This window comes from Panthera uncia, chromosome B1 (genome assembly GCF_023721935.1).
Source record: "Panthera uncia isolate 11264 chromosome B1, Puncia_PCG_1.0, whole genome shotgun sequence".
Taxonomy (NCBI): Eukaryota; Metazoa; Chordata; class Mammalia; order Carnivora; family Felidae; genus Panthera; species Panthera uncia.
The window spans coordinates 138,947,531-138,965,527 of NC_064811.1; the positions used below are offsets into that span (position 1 = coordinate 138,947,531).

Below are 17,997 nucleotides of genomic sequence, written 5' to 3' on the forward strand. Positions count from 1 at the left end.
CTACTAGGCACTGTTCACTTCCTCCTACAATAGAGTTTGTGTGATAAATATTATATCTCCAATTTTATAGAGAAAAAGTATCAGGATGAAGCTAATCACCATCTGACAATATTATCACCAGCGATAAAAACAATAGTTACACTCATCTGATTAGCTGGAAATCCTATAGCCTCATAGATTTACCTTTTTATTCTTCATATAAGGAAAAAATACTTAAAGAAAATAGAAACAAGGTAAATACCCGTCCCAATCTCTTTGATTTTCTGGGTCCTTCCTTATATGAGCAACATAAAAGTGTTGCCATTTGTGATTAAAGTAAGGGTCCGATTGCTTAGAAACAGATTAAGGGTCATATTAGCAAGAATTTGAAAGTGAGAGGAAAGGTAAAGATTAGACAATCCTTTGGTGGGCTTCAAAAATACTATTTCCAGACCGGTCACTTGAACATTCTTTTTGTCATAATTCATATAAGTTAAAAATGGGTTTTGCTTTTATCTTTGTGGGTGGCAGGAAAGGTCATAGTGACATCTTCTGGCCCAAAACAAGTACTACATATCAGCAGTTCAACATATAAGCCAAACTCTATCCCAGGGAATAGTAAAAATGTCACCCCTTTCATGATGAGTCAAATCAGCCATCTCTATAATATGCTTCTTTCTCTGTTATAGCATGGCCCTGCAGCTTCCACTGAGAACATCACTGAGTGGATGAACTCGCAGCTTGCCCCTTAAGAAAACGTACTAACAATCTCCCAACCAACAAGAGTCCAGGGACAGATGGCTTTCCAGGGGAAATCTACCAAACATTTAGAGTTAACACCTATCCCTTTGAAGCTATCCCCAAAAATAGAAATGTAACGAAAACTTCCAAACTCTGTGATGCCAGCATTACCTTGATTCCAAAAGCAGACAGAGACCGCACTAAAAAGGAGAACTACAGACCAATCTCCCTGATGAACATGGATGCAAAAATCCTCAACAAGATACTAGCCAACCGGCTCCAGCAATACACTAGAAAAATTATTCACCACGATCGAGCACGATTTATTCCTGGGACACAGGGCTGGTTCAATATTGACAAATCAGTTAATGTGATACATCACATTAATAAAAGAAAGGATAAGAACGACAGGATCCTCTCAATAGACACAGAAAAAGCACTTGACGGGGCACCTGGGTGGCTTAGTCAGTTAAGCGTCTGCCTTTGGCTCAGGTCGTGACCTCATGGTTCATGGGTTCAAGCCCCATGTTGGGATCTCTGCTGACAGCTCAGAGCCTGGAGCCTGCTTCAGATTCTGCGTCTCCCTCTCTCTCTGCCCTTCCCCAGCTTGCACTAGGTCTCTCTCTCTAAAAAAAACATAAATAAATAAATAAATTAATTAATTAAATTTAAAAAAGGATTTGATAAAATACAGTATCCTTTCTTAATAAAATCTTCAAGAAAGTAGGGATAGAAGGATCATACCTCAAGATCAGAAAAGCCATATATGAAAGACCCACTGCTAATGTCATCCTCAATGGGGAAAAACTGAGAGCTTTCCCCCCAAGGTCAGGAACATGACAAGGATGTCCACTCTCACCACTGTTATTCAACATAGCATTAGAAGTCCTAGCCTCACCAATCAGACAACACAAAGAAATCCAAGGTATCCAAACTAGCAAGGAGGAAGTCAAACTTTCACTCTTCGCAGATGACACGATACTCTATGTGGAAAATCTAAAAGACTCCATCAAAAAACTGCCAGAACTGATACATGAATTCAGCAAAGTTGCAGGATATAAAACCAATGTACAAAAATCAGTTGCATTTCTATACACCAATAATGAAGCAGCAGAAAAAGAAATCAAGGAATCGATCCCATTTATAATTGCACCAGAAACCATCAAACACCTAGGAATAAATCTAACCAGGGAGGTGGAAAATCTATACACTGAAAACTATAGAAAGCTTACAAAAGAAATTGAAGAAGACACACACAAAAAAATGGAAAAATATTCCATGCTCATGGAATGGAAGAACAAATATTGCTAAAATGTCCATACTACCCAAAGCAATCTACTTACTCAATGCAATCCCTAACCAAATAACACCAGCATTGTTCACAGAGCTAGAACAAACAATCCTATATTTGTATGGAACCAGAAAAGACTCTGAATAGTCAAAGCAATCCTGAAAAAGAAAACCAAAGCTGGAGGCATCACAATTCCAGACTTCAAGCTGTATTACAAAATTGTAATCATCAAGACAGTACGGTACTGGCACAAAAACACACTCAGGTCAATGGAACAGAATAGAGTACCCAGAAATGGACACACAAACGAATGGCCAACTAATCTTTGACAAAGTAGGAAAGAATATCCAGTGGAAGAAAGACAGTCTCTTCAGCAAGTGGTGCTGGGAAAACTGGACAGCGACAAGCAGAAAAATGAACCTGGACCACTTTCTTACACCAGACACAAAAGTAAACTCAAAATGGATGAAAGACCTAAACGTAAGACAGGAAACCATCAAAATCCTAGAGGAGAAAACAGGCAACAACCTCTTTGACCTTGGCTGCAGCAATTTCTTACTTGACATGTCTCTGGAGGCAAAAGAAACAAAAGCAAAAATGAACTATTGGGACCTCATCAAGATAAAAAGCTTCTGCATCGAGATAAAAAGTTTCTGCTGCAAAGGAAACAATCAGCAAAACTAACAGGCAAATGACAGAATGGGAGAAGATATTTGCAAATGACATACCAGAGAAAGGATTAGTATCCAAAATCCTTAAAGAACTTATCAAACTCAGCACCCAAAAAACAAATAATCCAATGAAGAAAGAGGCAAAAGACATGAATAGACACTTCTCCAAAGAAGACATCCAGATGGCCAACCGACACATGAAAAAATGCTCAACATCACTCATCATCAGGGAAATACAAATCAAAACCACAATGGAAAACACACACACACACACACACACACACACACACACACGAGATACCACCTCACACCTGTCAGAATGGCTAAAATTAATAATTCAGACAATAACAGATGTTGGTGAGGGTGTGGAGAAAGAGGAACCCTTTTGCACTGCTGGTGGCAATGCAAACTGGTATAGCCACTCTGGAAAACAGTATGGAGGTTCCTCAAAAAGTTAAAAATAGAACTACTCTACGACTCAGCAATTACACTACTAGGAATTTATCCAAAGGATACAGGAGTGCTGTTTCGAAGGGGCACATGCACCCCAATGTTTACAGCAACGCTATCAACTATAGCCAAAGAATGGAACAAGCCCAAATGTCCATCAGCTGATGAATGGATAAAGAAGATGTGGTATATACATACACTGGAATATTACTCAGCAATCAAAAAGAATGAAATCTTGCCATTTGCAACTATGTGGAACTAGAGTGTATTATGCTAAGTGAAATAAGTCAGTCAGAGAAAGACAAATATTTGATTTCACTCACGTGTGGATTTTAAGAAACAAAATAGATGAACATAAGGGAAGAGGAGCAAAAATAATATAAAAACAGAGAAGGAGACAAACCATAAAAGACTCTTAAATACAGAGAACAAACAGGATTCCTGCTGGGGTGTTGGGTGGGGGCATGGGCTAAATGGGTGATGGGCATTAAGGAGGGCACTTGTTGGGAGGAGCATTGGGTGTTATATGGAAGTGATGAATCGCTGGGTTCTACTCCTGAAATCATTATTATACTATGTGTTAACTAATTTGGATTTAAATAAAATAATAAATAAATAAATAGAAAATATACTAATAGAGCATAGAAAAAATAAAAATTAAATTCTGTACAGCTGTTTTTGTAGGAAAAAAATAATTTCGAATCTGGTTTCAAAATGTGTAAGCATTTATTCTGGACTCAAACTGAAAAAGAAGGTCTTTTGAGAGAGGCAAACCAAGAAACAGACTCTTAACCATAGGGAACACACTGATGGTTACCAGAGGGGAACAGAGTTAGGGAGATGGGGGAAATAGGTGATGAGAGTTACGGAGGGCACTTGTCATGATGAGCACCAGGTGATGTAAGGAAGTGTTGAATCACTATATTGTACACCTGAAACTACTATAACATTGTATGCTAACTATATGGGAATTAAAGTTAAATTAAAATGTCAGGGGCATCTGGCTGGCTCAGAAAAAAAAAAAAAAAAAGAAAGAAAAGAAAAGAATCTACCTAAAAGGGTAGAGGGAAAAATTTTTTCCCTCCCCTAGAATAGCAAACACAGATGTCAAAGAAAAGTTAAAGCTGTAATATATTATTTAAAAAGCTTCAAGACATTAAGGTGATCCCAATTTTAGTGGCCACCACACACATCTCACAAAAATGAGAGAATATATTGGATTATAAAGTCAAATTTCACGTTTTCTTTCTGCTATCATTTCTGCCACTGACGCAAGCCACAGACCAGCTGAGCCAGACTTACCAGTGGAGTGGATCATCAGGGCAAGTCCTTTAAGATGCCTTGTCGACAGGTAGATCATGTTATAGCCTCGGTTTCTTACTTTGTTGTGGTGATACTGGATGTAGCGCTCAAGAAGGAAGTGCAGAATCCACAAAATAACTTTCCCAAGGATTATGACTGTCTGAACTTTCAATGGGTTGGTATAGTTTCCTGGGCACTTGTCCTCAATTGGATTCGGGTAAGAACAAAGTACACCTGTTAAAAACGCCAAAATGACAAACACAACCTGGTGGAAAGGAGAGCAGTAGGATTAATCTTCAATATTTGGAATTAAGAAATAATAATCACCATCCCAGCACATACTCATACCTATGATTTTGTTATCCTGTTTTTATAAATGAATTTAAAACTTTTTTTTTTTTTTTTTGCCTTTTTACAGACATTTTAAGCAGAAAATTTGGAGGAAACTTTACAGGAAGTTTGGAAACAAATCACAAATAAGACAAATCACCCCCAATCCATCTAACAGAGATGAGTAAATGGTAAACAGCTTTCTGCTCACTTCTTTTTTTTTGAATTTTTTTTTAACATTTATTTATTTTTGAGACAGAGAGAGACACAGCATGAACGGGGGAGGGTCAGAGAGAGATGGAGACACAGAATCTGAAACAGGCTCCGGGCTCTGAGCCATCAGCCCAGAGCCCAACACGGGGCTCGAACTCACCGACAGCGAGATCATGACCTGAGCCGAAGTCGGACGCTTAACCTACTGAGCCACCCAGGCGCCCCATCTGCTCACTTCTCTTTTATTGAAAAGAGTGAACATCATTAACTCAGTGCCTCAAAGGTTAACTAATAAAAAGCATCATTTAAAAAACTTTATTTCTAGGTGGCTCAGTTGGTTACGTGTTTGACTCTTGGCGCTGGCAGCGCGGAGCCTGCTTGGGACTCTCCCTCTCTCTTTGCCCTTCTCCTGCTCATGCTCTCTCTCTCAAAGTAAATAAATAAACTTAAAAAAATTCAATAAAGTAAAATATATGTGATTTGTCAAAGTGATTTGTCAAGAATAGTAATATTTGCTATGGCAACTCAAGGTGCTTATTAACATAAAGCAAATAGTTGAACGGTCACCATATACTCTATACTATAAAACATTGTACATTGGACCAAATTGATCCATTATACATAAAGTAGCATATAGACATTTTTCTCAGTTTTTTTTTAAGTTTTAATTTAAATTCCAATTAGTTAACATACAGTGTAATATTAGTTTCATGTGTACAATATAGTGATTCAGTAATTCTATACATCACCTGATGCTCATCACAAGTGCCCTCCTTAATCTCCATCACCTATTTAACCCATCCCCCTACCAACCTTCCCTCTGATAACCATCAGTTTGTTCTCTGTAATTAAGAGTCTCTTGGGGTGCTTCGGTGGCTCAGTCGGTTAAGCATCCGACTTCGGCTCAGGTCACGATCTCACTGTCCATGAGTTCGAGCCCCGCGTCGTGCTCTGTGCTGACTGCTCAGAGCCTGGAGCCTGTTTCAGATTCTGTGTCTCCCTCTCCCTCTGACCCTCCCCCGTTCATGCTCTGTCTCTCTCTGTCTCAAAAATAAATAAACGTTAAAAAAATTAAAAAAAAAAAAAAAGAGTCTCTTGGTTTGCCTGTCTCTCTGTTTTCCCTTTGCTCATTTGTTTCGTTTCTCAAATTCCACTTGAGTAAAATCATAGGGTATTTGTCCTTCTCTATTTCACTTAACATAATACTTTCTAGTTGCATCCATGTCATTGCAAGTGACAAGATTTCATTCTTTTTATTTTTTAAATTTTTTCTTTTGATTTCATTCTTTTTTATGGTTGAGTAATATTCTATCACATATATATGTATGTATATATACATATATATATATATATATATATATATATATATACACACACACACACACACACCATCTCTTGTTTATCCATTCACCAGTTGATGGATACTTGGGCTGTTTCCATAATTTGCCTATTGTAAATAATACTGGTGCATGTATCCCTTTGAATTGGTATTTTTGTATTATTTGGGTTAAATACCCAGTAGTGCAATTGCTGGATTGTAGGGTAGTTCTATTTTTAACTTTTTGAGAAACCTCCATACTGTTTTCCAGAGTGGCTGCACCAGTTTACATTCCCACTAACAGGACAAGAGACTTTCCCTTACTCCACATCCTCACCAACACCTGTTGTTTCTTGTGTTGTTGATCTTAATCATTCTGACAAATACAAGGTGATATCTCATTACCATTTTGATTTTCATTTCTCTGATGGTAATATTAGGCATATTTTCATGGGTCTGTTAGCCATCTGGATATCTTCTTTGGGAAAATGTCTATTTATATCTTCTGCCCATTTTTTAATTGAATTATTTTTGGGGTATTGAGTTTTATAAGTTCTTTATAGATTTTGGATACTAACCCTTTATCGATATGTCATTTGCAAATATGTCTTCTCCCATTCTGTAGGTTGCCTTTTAGTTTTGTTGTTTCCTTCACTGTGCAGAAGCTTTTTATTCTGATCTAGTCCCAATAGTTTATTTTAGCTTTTGTTTCCCTTGCTTCAGGAGACGTATCTAGAAGAAAGTTGCTATGGCCAATGTCAGAGAAATTACTGCCTGTGCTTTAAGGGGTTTTATGGTCTCAGGTCTCACATTTAGGTCTTTAATCCATTTTGAGGGGTTTTTTTTTTTCCTTTTATTTATTTATTTATTTTGAGAGAGAGAGAGAGAGAGAGAGAGAGAGAGAGAGAGAGAAAGCACAAATAGAGAAAGCACGAGAGAGAGGGAGAAAGAGAGAATCCCAAGCAGGCTCCACAGCAGCAGTGTGGAGCTCAACTCGGGGCTCCAACTCATGATCATGAGATCATGATTGGAGCCAAAGTCAACGCTTAAACAACTGAGACACCCAGGCACCCCATTTTGAGCTTATTTTTGTGTACAGTGAAAGAGAATGGTCCAGTTTCATTCCTCTGCATGTTGCTGTCCAGTTTTCTCAATACCATTTGTTGAAGAGACAGTCTTTTTCCCATTGGATATTCTTTCCCGCTTTGTTGAAGTTAATTGACCATATAATTGTGGGTTCATTTCTGGGTTTTCTATTCTGATCTATTGATCTATGTGCTATTTTTATGCCAGTTCCATATGGTTTTGATTACTACAGCTTTGTACTATAACCTGAAGTTCAGAATTTTGATGCCTCCAGCTTTGTTTTTTTTCAAGGTTGCTTTGGTAACTAATTTGTGGCTACATACAAATTTTAGGTTTGTTCTAGCTCTATGAAAAATGCTGTTGGTATTTCAATAGGGATTCCATTAAATGTGCCACTTGCTTTTGGTAGTATAGACATTTTAACAGTATTTGTTCTTCCAATCCATGAGCATTGAATGTCTTTCCATTTCTTTGTGTCACCTTTGATTTCTTTCATCAGTGCTTTATCATTTTCAGAGTATAGCCCTTTCACCTCTTTGGTTAGCTTTACTCTTAGGTATCTTACGATTTTTGGTGCAATTGTAAATGGGATTGATTCCTTAATGTCTCTGCTGCTTCATTATTGGTGTATAGAAATGCAACAGATTCCGGTATGTTGATTTTATATCCCATGACACTACTGAATTCGTGTATTGTTTCTAGCAGTTTTTTCGTGGAGTCTTTCGGGTTTTCTGGGTTTTCTATATACAGGGTCATGTTGTCTGCAAATAGTGAGTTTGACTCACTATTTCTTTTCTGACTTATTTCTTTTTGTTATCTGACTACTGTGGCTAGGACTTCCAGTACTATGTTGAATAAAAGTGGTAAGAATAGACATCCCTGTGAATGTATCACAGGCAACATTGTTCTTTGACTGTACAGGAAAAGCTCAGTGTTTTCCCATTTAGGATGATGTTTGCTGTGGGTTTTTCATATATGACATTTATTATGTTGAGGTATATTCCCTCTAAACCTATTTGTTGAGGGTTTTTATCATGAATGGATGTTGTACTTTGCCAAAATACTTTTTCTGCATTATTGAAATGATCATATAGTTCTTTTTTTAAATTGATGTAATCTATTACATTGATTGATTTGGGAATACTGAACCACCCTGGCAACCCAGGAATAAATACCACTTGATTGTGGTGAATGATTTTTTTAGTGTATTGTTGGATTCGGTTTGCTAGTATTTTGTTGAGAAGTTTTGCATCTATGTTCCTCAGAGATATTGGCCTGTAGTTCTCTTTTTTGGTGGTGTCTTTATCTGGTTTTGGTATCAGGGTAATGCTGGTATTTTTTTTGTTTGTTTTTTAACACGATATTTTCTTAGTCCTAAAACTAGGGCAACCGACCCCATAATATCATAGGCAGGCAACTTAATATAAAAAGTTTTTTTTTTAAGTGGTATGTGTGTATGTTTGTGTGTATGTGGGGGGTATGTATACATAAAGAGTACATTACATGAATTAAGGAGTATATTATTAAAAAAAAAAAAAGAAGAAGAAGAAAAACCGGCCACGATGCAGGGACCAGGAGGCCACCTCTGCACGTGGTGGCATCAGGAAAGAAGTGCTTCAGTTGATAATCTGGGGATCAGAAGCCATGGCAGAACCACACTGCACTTACTAGATCTACACAAGGAGAAAGGACACATCTGTCTCCTCAGGGTATTCAGTTCTTTTTTCTAAATTTTTTTTTTTTAATGTGTATTTATTTTTGAGACAGAGAGAGACAGAGCATGAACGGGGGAGAGTCAGAGAGAGGGAGACACAGAATCCGAAACAGGCTCCAGGCTCCGAGCTGTCAGCACAGGGCCCGACGCGGGGCTCGAACTCACAGACCGCGAGATCATGACCTGAGCTGAAGTCGGATGCTTAACCGACTGAGCCACCCAAGCACCCCGTCAGGGTATTCGGTTCTTAATTCAAGGCTACACAGTGCGTGTCACTGGAGCAGCAGCTGAGCAAGTCAATGAACCACATTCATCCCCATAAACACTTGGGCTGCTAAGAATTTGCCCTCTGGATTTCTCACATTGTAGCCAAGAATAACTATGTCCCCTCGCACTTCAGATCTCGACAACTGAAATGGAGATTTTTAACAGAGTAGATGCAGAGCCATCAGTAAGCCCACAACAAGACCATTCATACATGGAGATTTTTTCCCTTGTTTGTTTGTCCATTTAGGGGTTCCTTTTGGTACGTGATGCTGATTGTGTAAGTTTAAGGAGTACCACTTTGTTTTGGGTTTTTTTTTTTTAAGTTTTTATTTTATTTTTGGGTAATCTCTATACCAAATGTGGGGCTCGAACCCCGAGATCAAGAGTCACGTGTTCCTCCGACTAAGCCAGCCAGGTGCACCTATAACGTGTGGATTTAATACATTAATATATATTGCTATATGATTACCTCCTTGGTGTTAGCTAACGCTTCTATCGCCTCACATCATTATCATTTCCTTTCTGTGGTGAGAACAATTAAGATATGTAACCTTTGGCAACTCTCAAGTTTACAATACACACAGTATGGTTGGCTGTGGTCACTGTGCTATGCCTTAGATCTCCAGGACTTATTTATCTACTGGTAGCAACACGTGTGTTTTTAAAAATCCCCAGACATTTATAATTTTATCATAATATAAAATAAGGTGCACCACTGTACTTATTGTTCTGCTGTAATTTGATTTCTCTGCTTAACGTTATTTCCTAAGTGTAGATAAATTGATAAGATTCTGTCAACATATATAGATTTATCTACATCTCTTTTTTCTTTTGTAACTGAAAAATACATGCATATGGGGGAAAAAAATTCAAATAGTACAAAAGGCAGATAGTAAAATATATCAGGTATTCCTTCTATGGGGCCCTCAGTCCTCCACCTCAGTGGACACTAGTGTTAAAACAGTCATGTGAATGCATCTAGAAATAATCTGTTTTTAGCCAGGAATACACATGCACACCAGCCCTCTGAATTCTCTTTTAAAATGTGTGAATGGGAACATTCTGTGCACACTGTTGTAAACCTATGTTTGCAAACACTCAATAATATAATTGTGAACGCTGGTCTAATATATGCACATCCATCCTGTTTCTTTTTCAGAGACTGCAGAGCATTCTTTCATATGGATGGGACATACAAAGTGTCCTCTGTGTGGTGGTAGGGGCAGTAAGTTGATATCATGGACAGGAGTACTATTATCAACAATCCCCTGACACATGAGCAAATACATCTACAGTAAACTCTTTGAAGAAGAGAGATGAGTCAAAAAGTATGCACATTTTAAACGTCAGTACATGTAGCCAAACTGCCCTCTAAAGAGCTTCTATATATATTTAAGAACATCACCTTTGTATGGATTACTTTGTCCCAGCCAACTTACATGTATTAACAAGAGCAGATTTGCTATGATGACCGTAGGAAGAGGATGGAATCTGGGTCTAAAATGAGCATGTAATGAATGATGTGGGAGATGCTGGGTGTCCAGAAGGGGGTCATCTTCAATACTTTGGGTGAGATCCAAGGAGCCCTGAGGGACAGAAAAACAGAAGCAAACTATAATCACCACTTTCTGGATTATGTTTCTAAGACAAATCTACTAAACTATAAAGCTTTGGGGCGCCTGGGTGGCTCAGTTGGTTAAGAATCTGACTTTGGCTCAGGTCATGATCTCATGGTTCATGAGTCCAAGCCCCACACTGGGCTCTGTGCTGACAGCTCGGAGCCTGGAGGCTGCTTCAGATTCTGTGAATCCCTCTCTCTCTCTGCCCCAGCCCTACTTGCGCTCTGTCTCTATCTCTCAAAAATGAATAAATGTTAAAAAAAAATTAAAAAAATAAACCATAAAGCTTTAAAAAACCATTATACAAGTTAGAAGCAAGAAAAATAGACTCCCTACCTAGAGCCAATTTAAAAAGACCATAAACTTCTAGACAACTATTATACACAAATTGGTGAAGCAAGTATTAAAATGGGTACAGGAAATCTTAACTTCAGTTATCTTCAAATGAGATAATACAGAATGAGATTAAAGCAAACATTTTTTCTTTAAGCCCTCAAAACTTAGATATTGATTTATCTAACATCATTCACATTATTGATGAAATAATTACATATGGTTGCAGTTCTTTTTTTTTTTTAGTTTTTGGGTTTTTTTTTAAAGTTTATGTTGAGAGAGAGGGAGAACAAGCAGGGGAGGGGCAGAGAGCAAGGGAAAGAGAGAATCCCAAGCAGAGGCACTGACAGTGCAGAGCTCGATGTGGGGCTCGAACCCAGGAACCGTGAGCTCATGACCTGAGCCGAAATCAAAAGTCGGATGCTTAACCAACTGAACCACCCAGGCGCCCTGTGTGTGGCTGCAATTCTTAAACTACATCCTGGTGTTCCACAAAAAATCTGGAAAGCTAGTGGAGGCTTTATTGGACTTTTAGTTATGCTTGAAACATTTTAGAGAAGGAAACAGGTCATCCTGCTAGATCTTTGAGGAGACTTTAGTTTATAGATATCAGATTCTCAACGAAAACAACTAGTGGCAATGGCACTGAAGTAGCTGATGGGGTTGAGCTACAACCTACAACTTCAGTCGGTCTTATTGAAAGGTATTGGAGGTACAGGAACAGTACTACCAGGTCTCCGATGCATACGGCAATCTTTTAATCTCAGGCCCTAACCGAAAACTATCGTACATAAGGCACTCTAAGATTAAAAAACATAAAACACAGTCCCTGTCCAAAAGATTACATTTTCATTGGGGAGGTTAGGGATAAAGGCATACAGGATGAAATGATAATGTAAGTGAGCTCATTGGACGAAATACAAAATAAGATGGAAATAAAGGTTTCAACAGAAAAAGGGAAGCCTGAGAACAGCATTTGGAAACAGAGGATAAGGACTCTTTGGAAGGGATAGAGTGAGACAAACGGTATAAGGGATGCCTTCTGGGCACTAGATTACAAAGATAAAAATAATAATCTGGGGCCTAACTCAGATCTGGGGTGGGCTTCTCAATTTCCAAGCTCAGGCGTTCAAGGCTGTTCTGCAATTTTTTTTTCATTCAGTGCCTAGATAGCTTCCTGTTCAGTCTGCCGTAACTTATGGTATGATTCTGATTAGTTCTGTTCTTTTTGAGATTCCTTTGCCTCTGGCTCTTTCTCAGTCAGCAGATGTCCTAGCTCCACAGGGCTAACGTCTGTGCATCTGTCCAGGCCCCGCTGGGGCAATTCTCACAGGCAGCCTTCTCAGGCATCCAAGCATCTGGATCGTGCCACACCTTCATGTCTTCCCACGTTTGTGCTCACTTCCTCTATCATACTATTCTTTGACGGTCTTATTCCTTACCCGTCCCCAGTACATTTTATGAGACCCACGAACTCCCATCCCTTGTCTCTGTAATCCTGGCACCCGGCAGTGACTTAGGGTTAGCACCCAGAGAACACCCGATGAATGAATGACTGGTCCCAACCTATCTTCGCAGTGTTCCTAACTCAATTATGGTATCATCAAAGACCTGGGCTCACCAGGAGAGGTCACCAGGAGCTGCGGGAGGATCAGCTCTGATCAGATGCAGAGGCAGAACGTACTGTGGTCAAAGGTAAGCTCCTAAGTCAAACTGCCTGGCTTCAGCTACAAGTTCTACTGCTTCCTAGCTGTGAGCAAGTTACTTCAGCTTTCTATGCCTCAGTTTCCTCATCCCAAAAAAGAGAATAACAACAGCACCTGTTTCATAGCTTTCTTGGGAAGATGAAATGAGTTACTATACATAAAAGTGCCAGAACGTTGGCAGGCACAGACTAAGCAGTGAGTAACTAGCAGGCGCTGTTGTCTCTAACTTGCTTTTCCCTTGCTTTTCCCCACATAGTATTCCTTTTACCATCCGAACTCCTAAGTCTGTTCTTTTCTCTCTGTGCTCACTATTCAGTGCAGGCCCCAGCGTTTCTCATGGCCTTTGCCTTCCAGTCTCCGGACCTCAGCAAACTCTTGCTGCAGCTGGACATCCTCTAAAATAACATACACGTCTCTTTCCCCTAAACCTTGAGTCCCTCCCGATGATCCTCAGAACACAGGCCAAATTCTTAGACTGGCTCTCTCTTTTCCAACCCATTCCCAAGCTAGTTTTTGGGACTTGCCTCTCATTCTCTCTCTTCCCCCTGATGCCGACTGCTCCTTGCTCCCATCTCTCACAAAACTCTTTCAGTCCCTGGGTCTTTACCTATTTTTGCCCACGTGTCAAGGCTTGTCTCAGCAAAATCACTGGCTTCCCTGATGCTTCAACACTGTTCCTACTGCCCTTTTCATCTGACATTCTACTTTTCATGTCCCCAAGTTTGGCTTGGGTCTATTTTCTATCTTCCATATGTCTTTTTAACCTTTTGAATGTAGAGAAAACGGGTATAATAATTTTTTAATGTCCCTGTTTGCTATTTCTAGCATGTCATTTCTGAATCAGTTTCAACTGCCTTATATGTCATATTTTCCTGCCTTTTTGCATGCTTGATAGTTTTTCCAACTGTATTGAGATATAATAGGCATATAGCATTGTGTAAGTTTAAGGTGTACCATGAGTTAATTTGATACACTTTTTTTTTTTTTTAATTAAGTAGGCTCCACACCCAATGTGGGGCTTGAACTCATAACCCTGAGATCAAGAGTCACATGCTCTACTGACTGAGCCAGCCAGGCGCCCCTTGATGCAGTTATGTATTGCAAAATGATTACCACGGAAGCATTAGTTAACACCTTCATTATGTCACATAATTACCAATGCCTAGTAATTTGGGATCAGATGCCAGACTTCCCAATTTATCTCTTTGGGTGCAGGACAGTTTTGTATTCCTATAAATATCCTTAAGCTTTGTTCTGGAATGCAGTTAAGTTACTTGGAAACAGTTTGATCTTTTTGGACTTGCTTTTAAGACTTATTATTAGATTGGACCATAGCTGTGTTTAGTCTAAGGCTAATTTTTCCCCACTATGAAGGCAAGACCTTTCTGAGCACCTAATACCCTGTGAATTATGGGGTTTCCAGTCTGACTGGTGGAACAGGCACTATCCCGGGCCCTGTGTGAGCACTAAGTACTGTTTCTTCTAATCATTTCAGGTGGTTCTTTTCCAGGCTGTGGGAAATGTCCTCACAGGCATGTATTGAGCAAGACCCTGCTGACTACCTAAGGGGGACTCTGCACATCTTCAGTTCTCCCTCTGTGCAGCTCTCTCCTCTCCAGGGACCGCCGTGTGAACCCTTGTTGCCTCTGCCTCCCCAGGCTCTCAGCTCTATCTCCTCAATTCAGGGAGCCTGCTGACCTCTGCTGGGGCGCCCTTTCCTATCACAGCCTGCAGACTCTCAAGGTGGTCGGCTGGGGCAATCCTATGACTCACTTTGGTTTTTTTAAATTAAAAAAAAATTTTTTTTTAAGCTTATTTATTTTGAGAGAGAGAGGGAGAGAGACTCTCAAGCAGGCTCTGCACAGCCAGCACAGAGCCTGATGCGGGGTTCGAACTCATGAACCGTGAGATAATGACCTGAGCTGAAATCAAGAATCAGACGCTTAACCGACTGAGCCACCCAGGCACCCCCGACTCACTTTGTTTCCTGTCTCTTGGAAAACACTTTCCTTCACTGCCTGATGTTCAATATCTTAAAAAGTGTTGTTTCATATATTGTATACAGTTTTTTGGTTGTTTGATGCAGAAGGATAAATCTAGGCCCTGTTACTCCATGCTGGCTAGGAATCGTGGTTCCTACTGCTAACTTATAATACTAACCACAAGGTATCAAAGCTGTGGGAATAGTGTGCTTGACTAGGGCAGAGACTCTGTAGTATATATTGTTTATACGTAACACCTAATGCAGAGTAGGTGCTCAGTATGTGTGTGGAGTGAATGAAAGATTGCCCAACTTGAACACTTGGGACCTGGGAATTTATACAAAGCTAGCCTTGAAGACTTAACGGTAAGTCTTTCCTTTACCTCCCTTTCTTCCACGCACCATCTCCTCTACCCTAAATGACCTTTCTGGAGTGCCCCACAAACATCCTCTCTTATTGTTTTCAGAATCCAACTCACCTTGCAAGGTGCAACCAAGACTTAAGGTCTCCATAAAACTTGTCCTGACAAGTGTTTTCTTTCTACTTTAAAATTGCTGGGGTGCCTGGGTGGCTCAGTCAGTTGAGCGTCCAACTTCGGCTCAGGTCATGATCTCACGGTTAGTGAGTTTGAGACCCGCATCCGGCTCTGTGCTGACAGCTCAGTGCCTGGAGCCTGCTTCAGATTCTGTGTCTCCCTCTCTCTCTCTGTCCCTCTCCCACTCGCTCTGTCTCTCAGAAAATAAATAAAAACATTAAAAAAATTTTTTAAATTGCTATAAAATGTACTGCTCACATTAATTGGATTATTTCTTATGCTGTCTTGTATTACTTCCTTTTTTATGTGTATACCTTTTGTTTCTCCTGACTACATTGGGGTTTGAAACTAGAATACAGTTTCTTCTCTATGTCACTTAATAGATGTTCGGTAAATACAATGTACTTGGTGGCTATATCAAATAAACTGTCCAGTGGATTCTATAGGAAATGTAATATAACCACACAAACAATACCTTATCACCCTCAGATGGCACCTCCCCATCTGCATGTGAAGGGTAAAGGGAAGACAACTCCTGAATCCAAATAATTTCTTTACTTACACTATTAGTAACTTATGATCTGTACAAGAGATCTGTTGTTTTTGCCCATACGGATCTCCTTCCTCTTCTTTTGTGACCATAACTCAATTTCCTCTGGGGACCCACTGGGCACATCCTTCAATACTCTTCACCCTCCTCTGGCCTAGGTGGAACCTAAGAGGGCTGGGCAATCCAATTCTATGAGTAACAAAGCAAAGGGGGACCATGGTGGGGCAGATTCAGTCCAGGGCTGACCCTGAAAGGACCCCCATCACTTAGATCCTTTGAGCTGCCCTTGTTTCAAGTCCTTTCAGAGGCCTAAGGGTTCATCCACACTGTATCATTTCAAATAAATTCCTAACTTCTTTAAATTTACCAGAGTTGGTTTCACAGCTTGCAAACAATGAACCCTAACTAAAAAGCCTCTGCCTCTGCTAACTCACTTAAATGTCTAGTCCTACAGCATACACCATAGTTTTAGCTTCTTACTGAATGGTAGAAATCATATCCACAAAATACCAAAAACAGGCAACTTGCTCAGATCTAAAGGGATTTACGTATGTAACTGTTGGTGAAACATCAATCTCCAATTGTTTGATGAAACTGATTTCTCGGATTGTACTCATCCCAAAGCGAAAAGCTACAGATTCAAGAACCTGGGGCAAGTTAAAATCAACCAAGAAGCATTTACTGCACACATTTGCTTAACAGTCTCTCATTTTCCTCAGATTTTGTTCCCATACATTGTCAGGTCATGAATCTCACCCTTAAAAATTCAGAAACAATGATTTTTCTTTAAATGTATATGAATGTCAAAACTACTTCTATGTCTTACAGTTAGTTTTCCATTTTTTCAACTGAAAAAAAAAAAGTTTTAGTCTTATCATTAGAAACTGTTTGGTTTTCAAAGCAGGAGGCATCACAATCCCGGACTTCAAGCTGTATTACAAAGCTATAATTATCAAGACAGTATGGTACTGGCACAAGAACAGACACTCCGATCAATGGAATAGAATAGAGAACCCAGAAACGGACCCACAAACGTATGGCCAACTAATCTTTGACAAAGCAGGAAAGAATATCCAATGGAATAAAGACAGTCTCTTCAGCAAATGGTCCTGGGAAAACTGGGCAGTGACCTGCAGAAGAATGAACCTGGACCACTTTCTTACAACATACACAAAAATAAACTCAATAGGATGAAAGACCTAAATGTAAGACAGGAAGCCATCAAAATCCTCAAGGAGAAAGCAGGCAGAAACCTCTTTGATCTTGGCCGTAACTTCTTACTCAACACGTCTCCAAAGGCAAGGGAAACAAAAGCAAAAATGAACTATTGGGACCCCATCAAAATAAAAAGCTTCTGCACAGCAAAGGAAACAATCAGCAAAACTAAAAGGCAACCAATGAAATGGGAGAAGATATTTGCAAATGACATATCAGATAAAGCATTAGTATCCAAAATCTATAAAGAACTTCTCAAACTCAACACCCAAAAAACAAATAATCCAGTGAAGAAATGGGCAAAAGACATGAATAGACACTTCTCCAAAGAAGACATCCAGATGGCCAACCGACACATGAAAAAATGCTCAACATCACTCATCATCAGGGAGATACAAATCAAAACCACAATGAGATACCACCTCACACCTGTCAGAATGGCTCACATTAACAACTCAGGCAACAACAGATGTTGGCGAGGATGCGGAGAAAGAGGATCTCTTTTGCACTGCTGGTGGGAATGCAAACTGGTGCAGCCACTCTGGAAAACAGTATGGAGGTTCCTCAAAAAATTAAAAATGGAGCTACCCTACGACCCAGCAATTGCACTACTAGGTATTTATCCAAGGGATACAGGTGTGCTGTTTCGAAGGGACACATGCACCCCCATGTTTATAGCAGCACTATCAACAATA

The 17,997-nt window shown here is 39.6% G+C and overlaps 1 protein-coding gene across 1 annotated transcript in view; it reads right to left on the minus strand.

The window, feature by feature from the left end:
- Nucleotides 1-17,997, minus strand: part of TMEM192 (transmembrane protein 192) — a 31,206-nt gene that overhangs the window by 11,547 nt on the left and 1,662 nt on the right. Inside the window, exons 2-3 of the mRNA XM_049631286.1 lie at nt 10,802-10,948; nt 4,435-4,699 (exon numbers count right to left, since the gene is read on the minus strand). Coding sequence (XP_049487243.1) covers nt 4,435-4,699; nt 10,802-10,948 — 412 coding nt within the window. The remainder of the gene's footprint in view (nt 1-4,434; nt 4,700-10,801; nt 10,949-17,997) is intronic.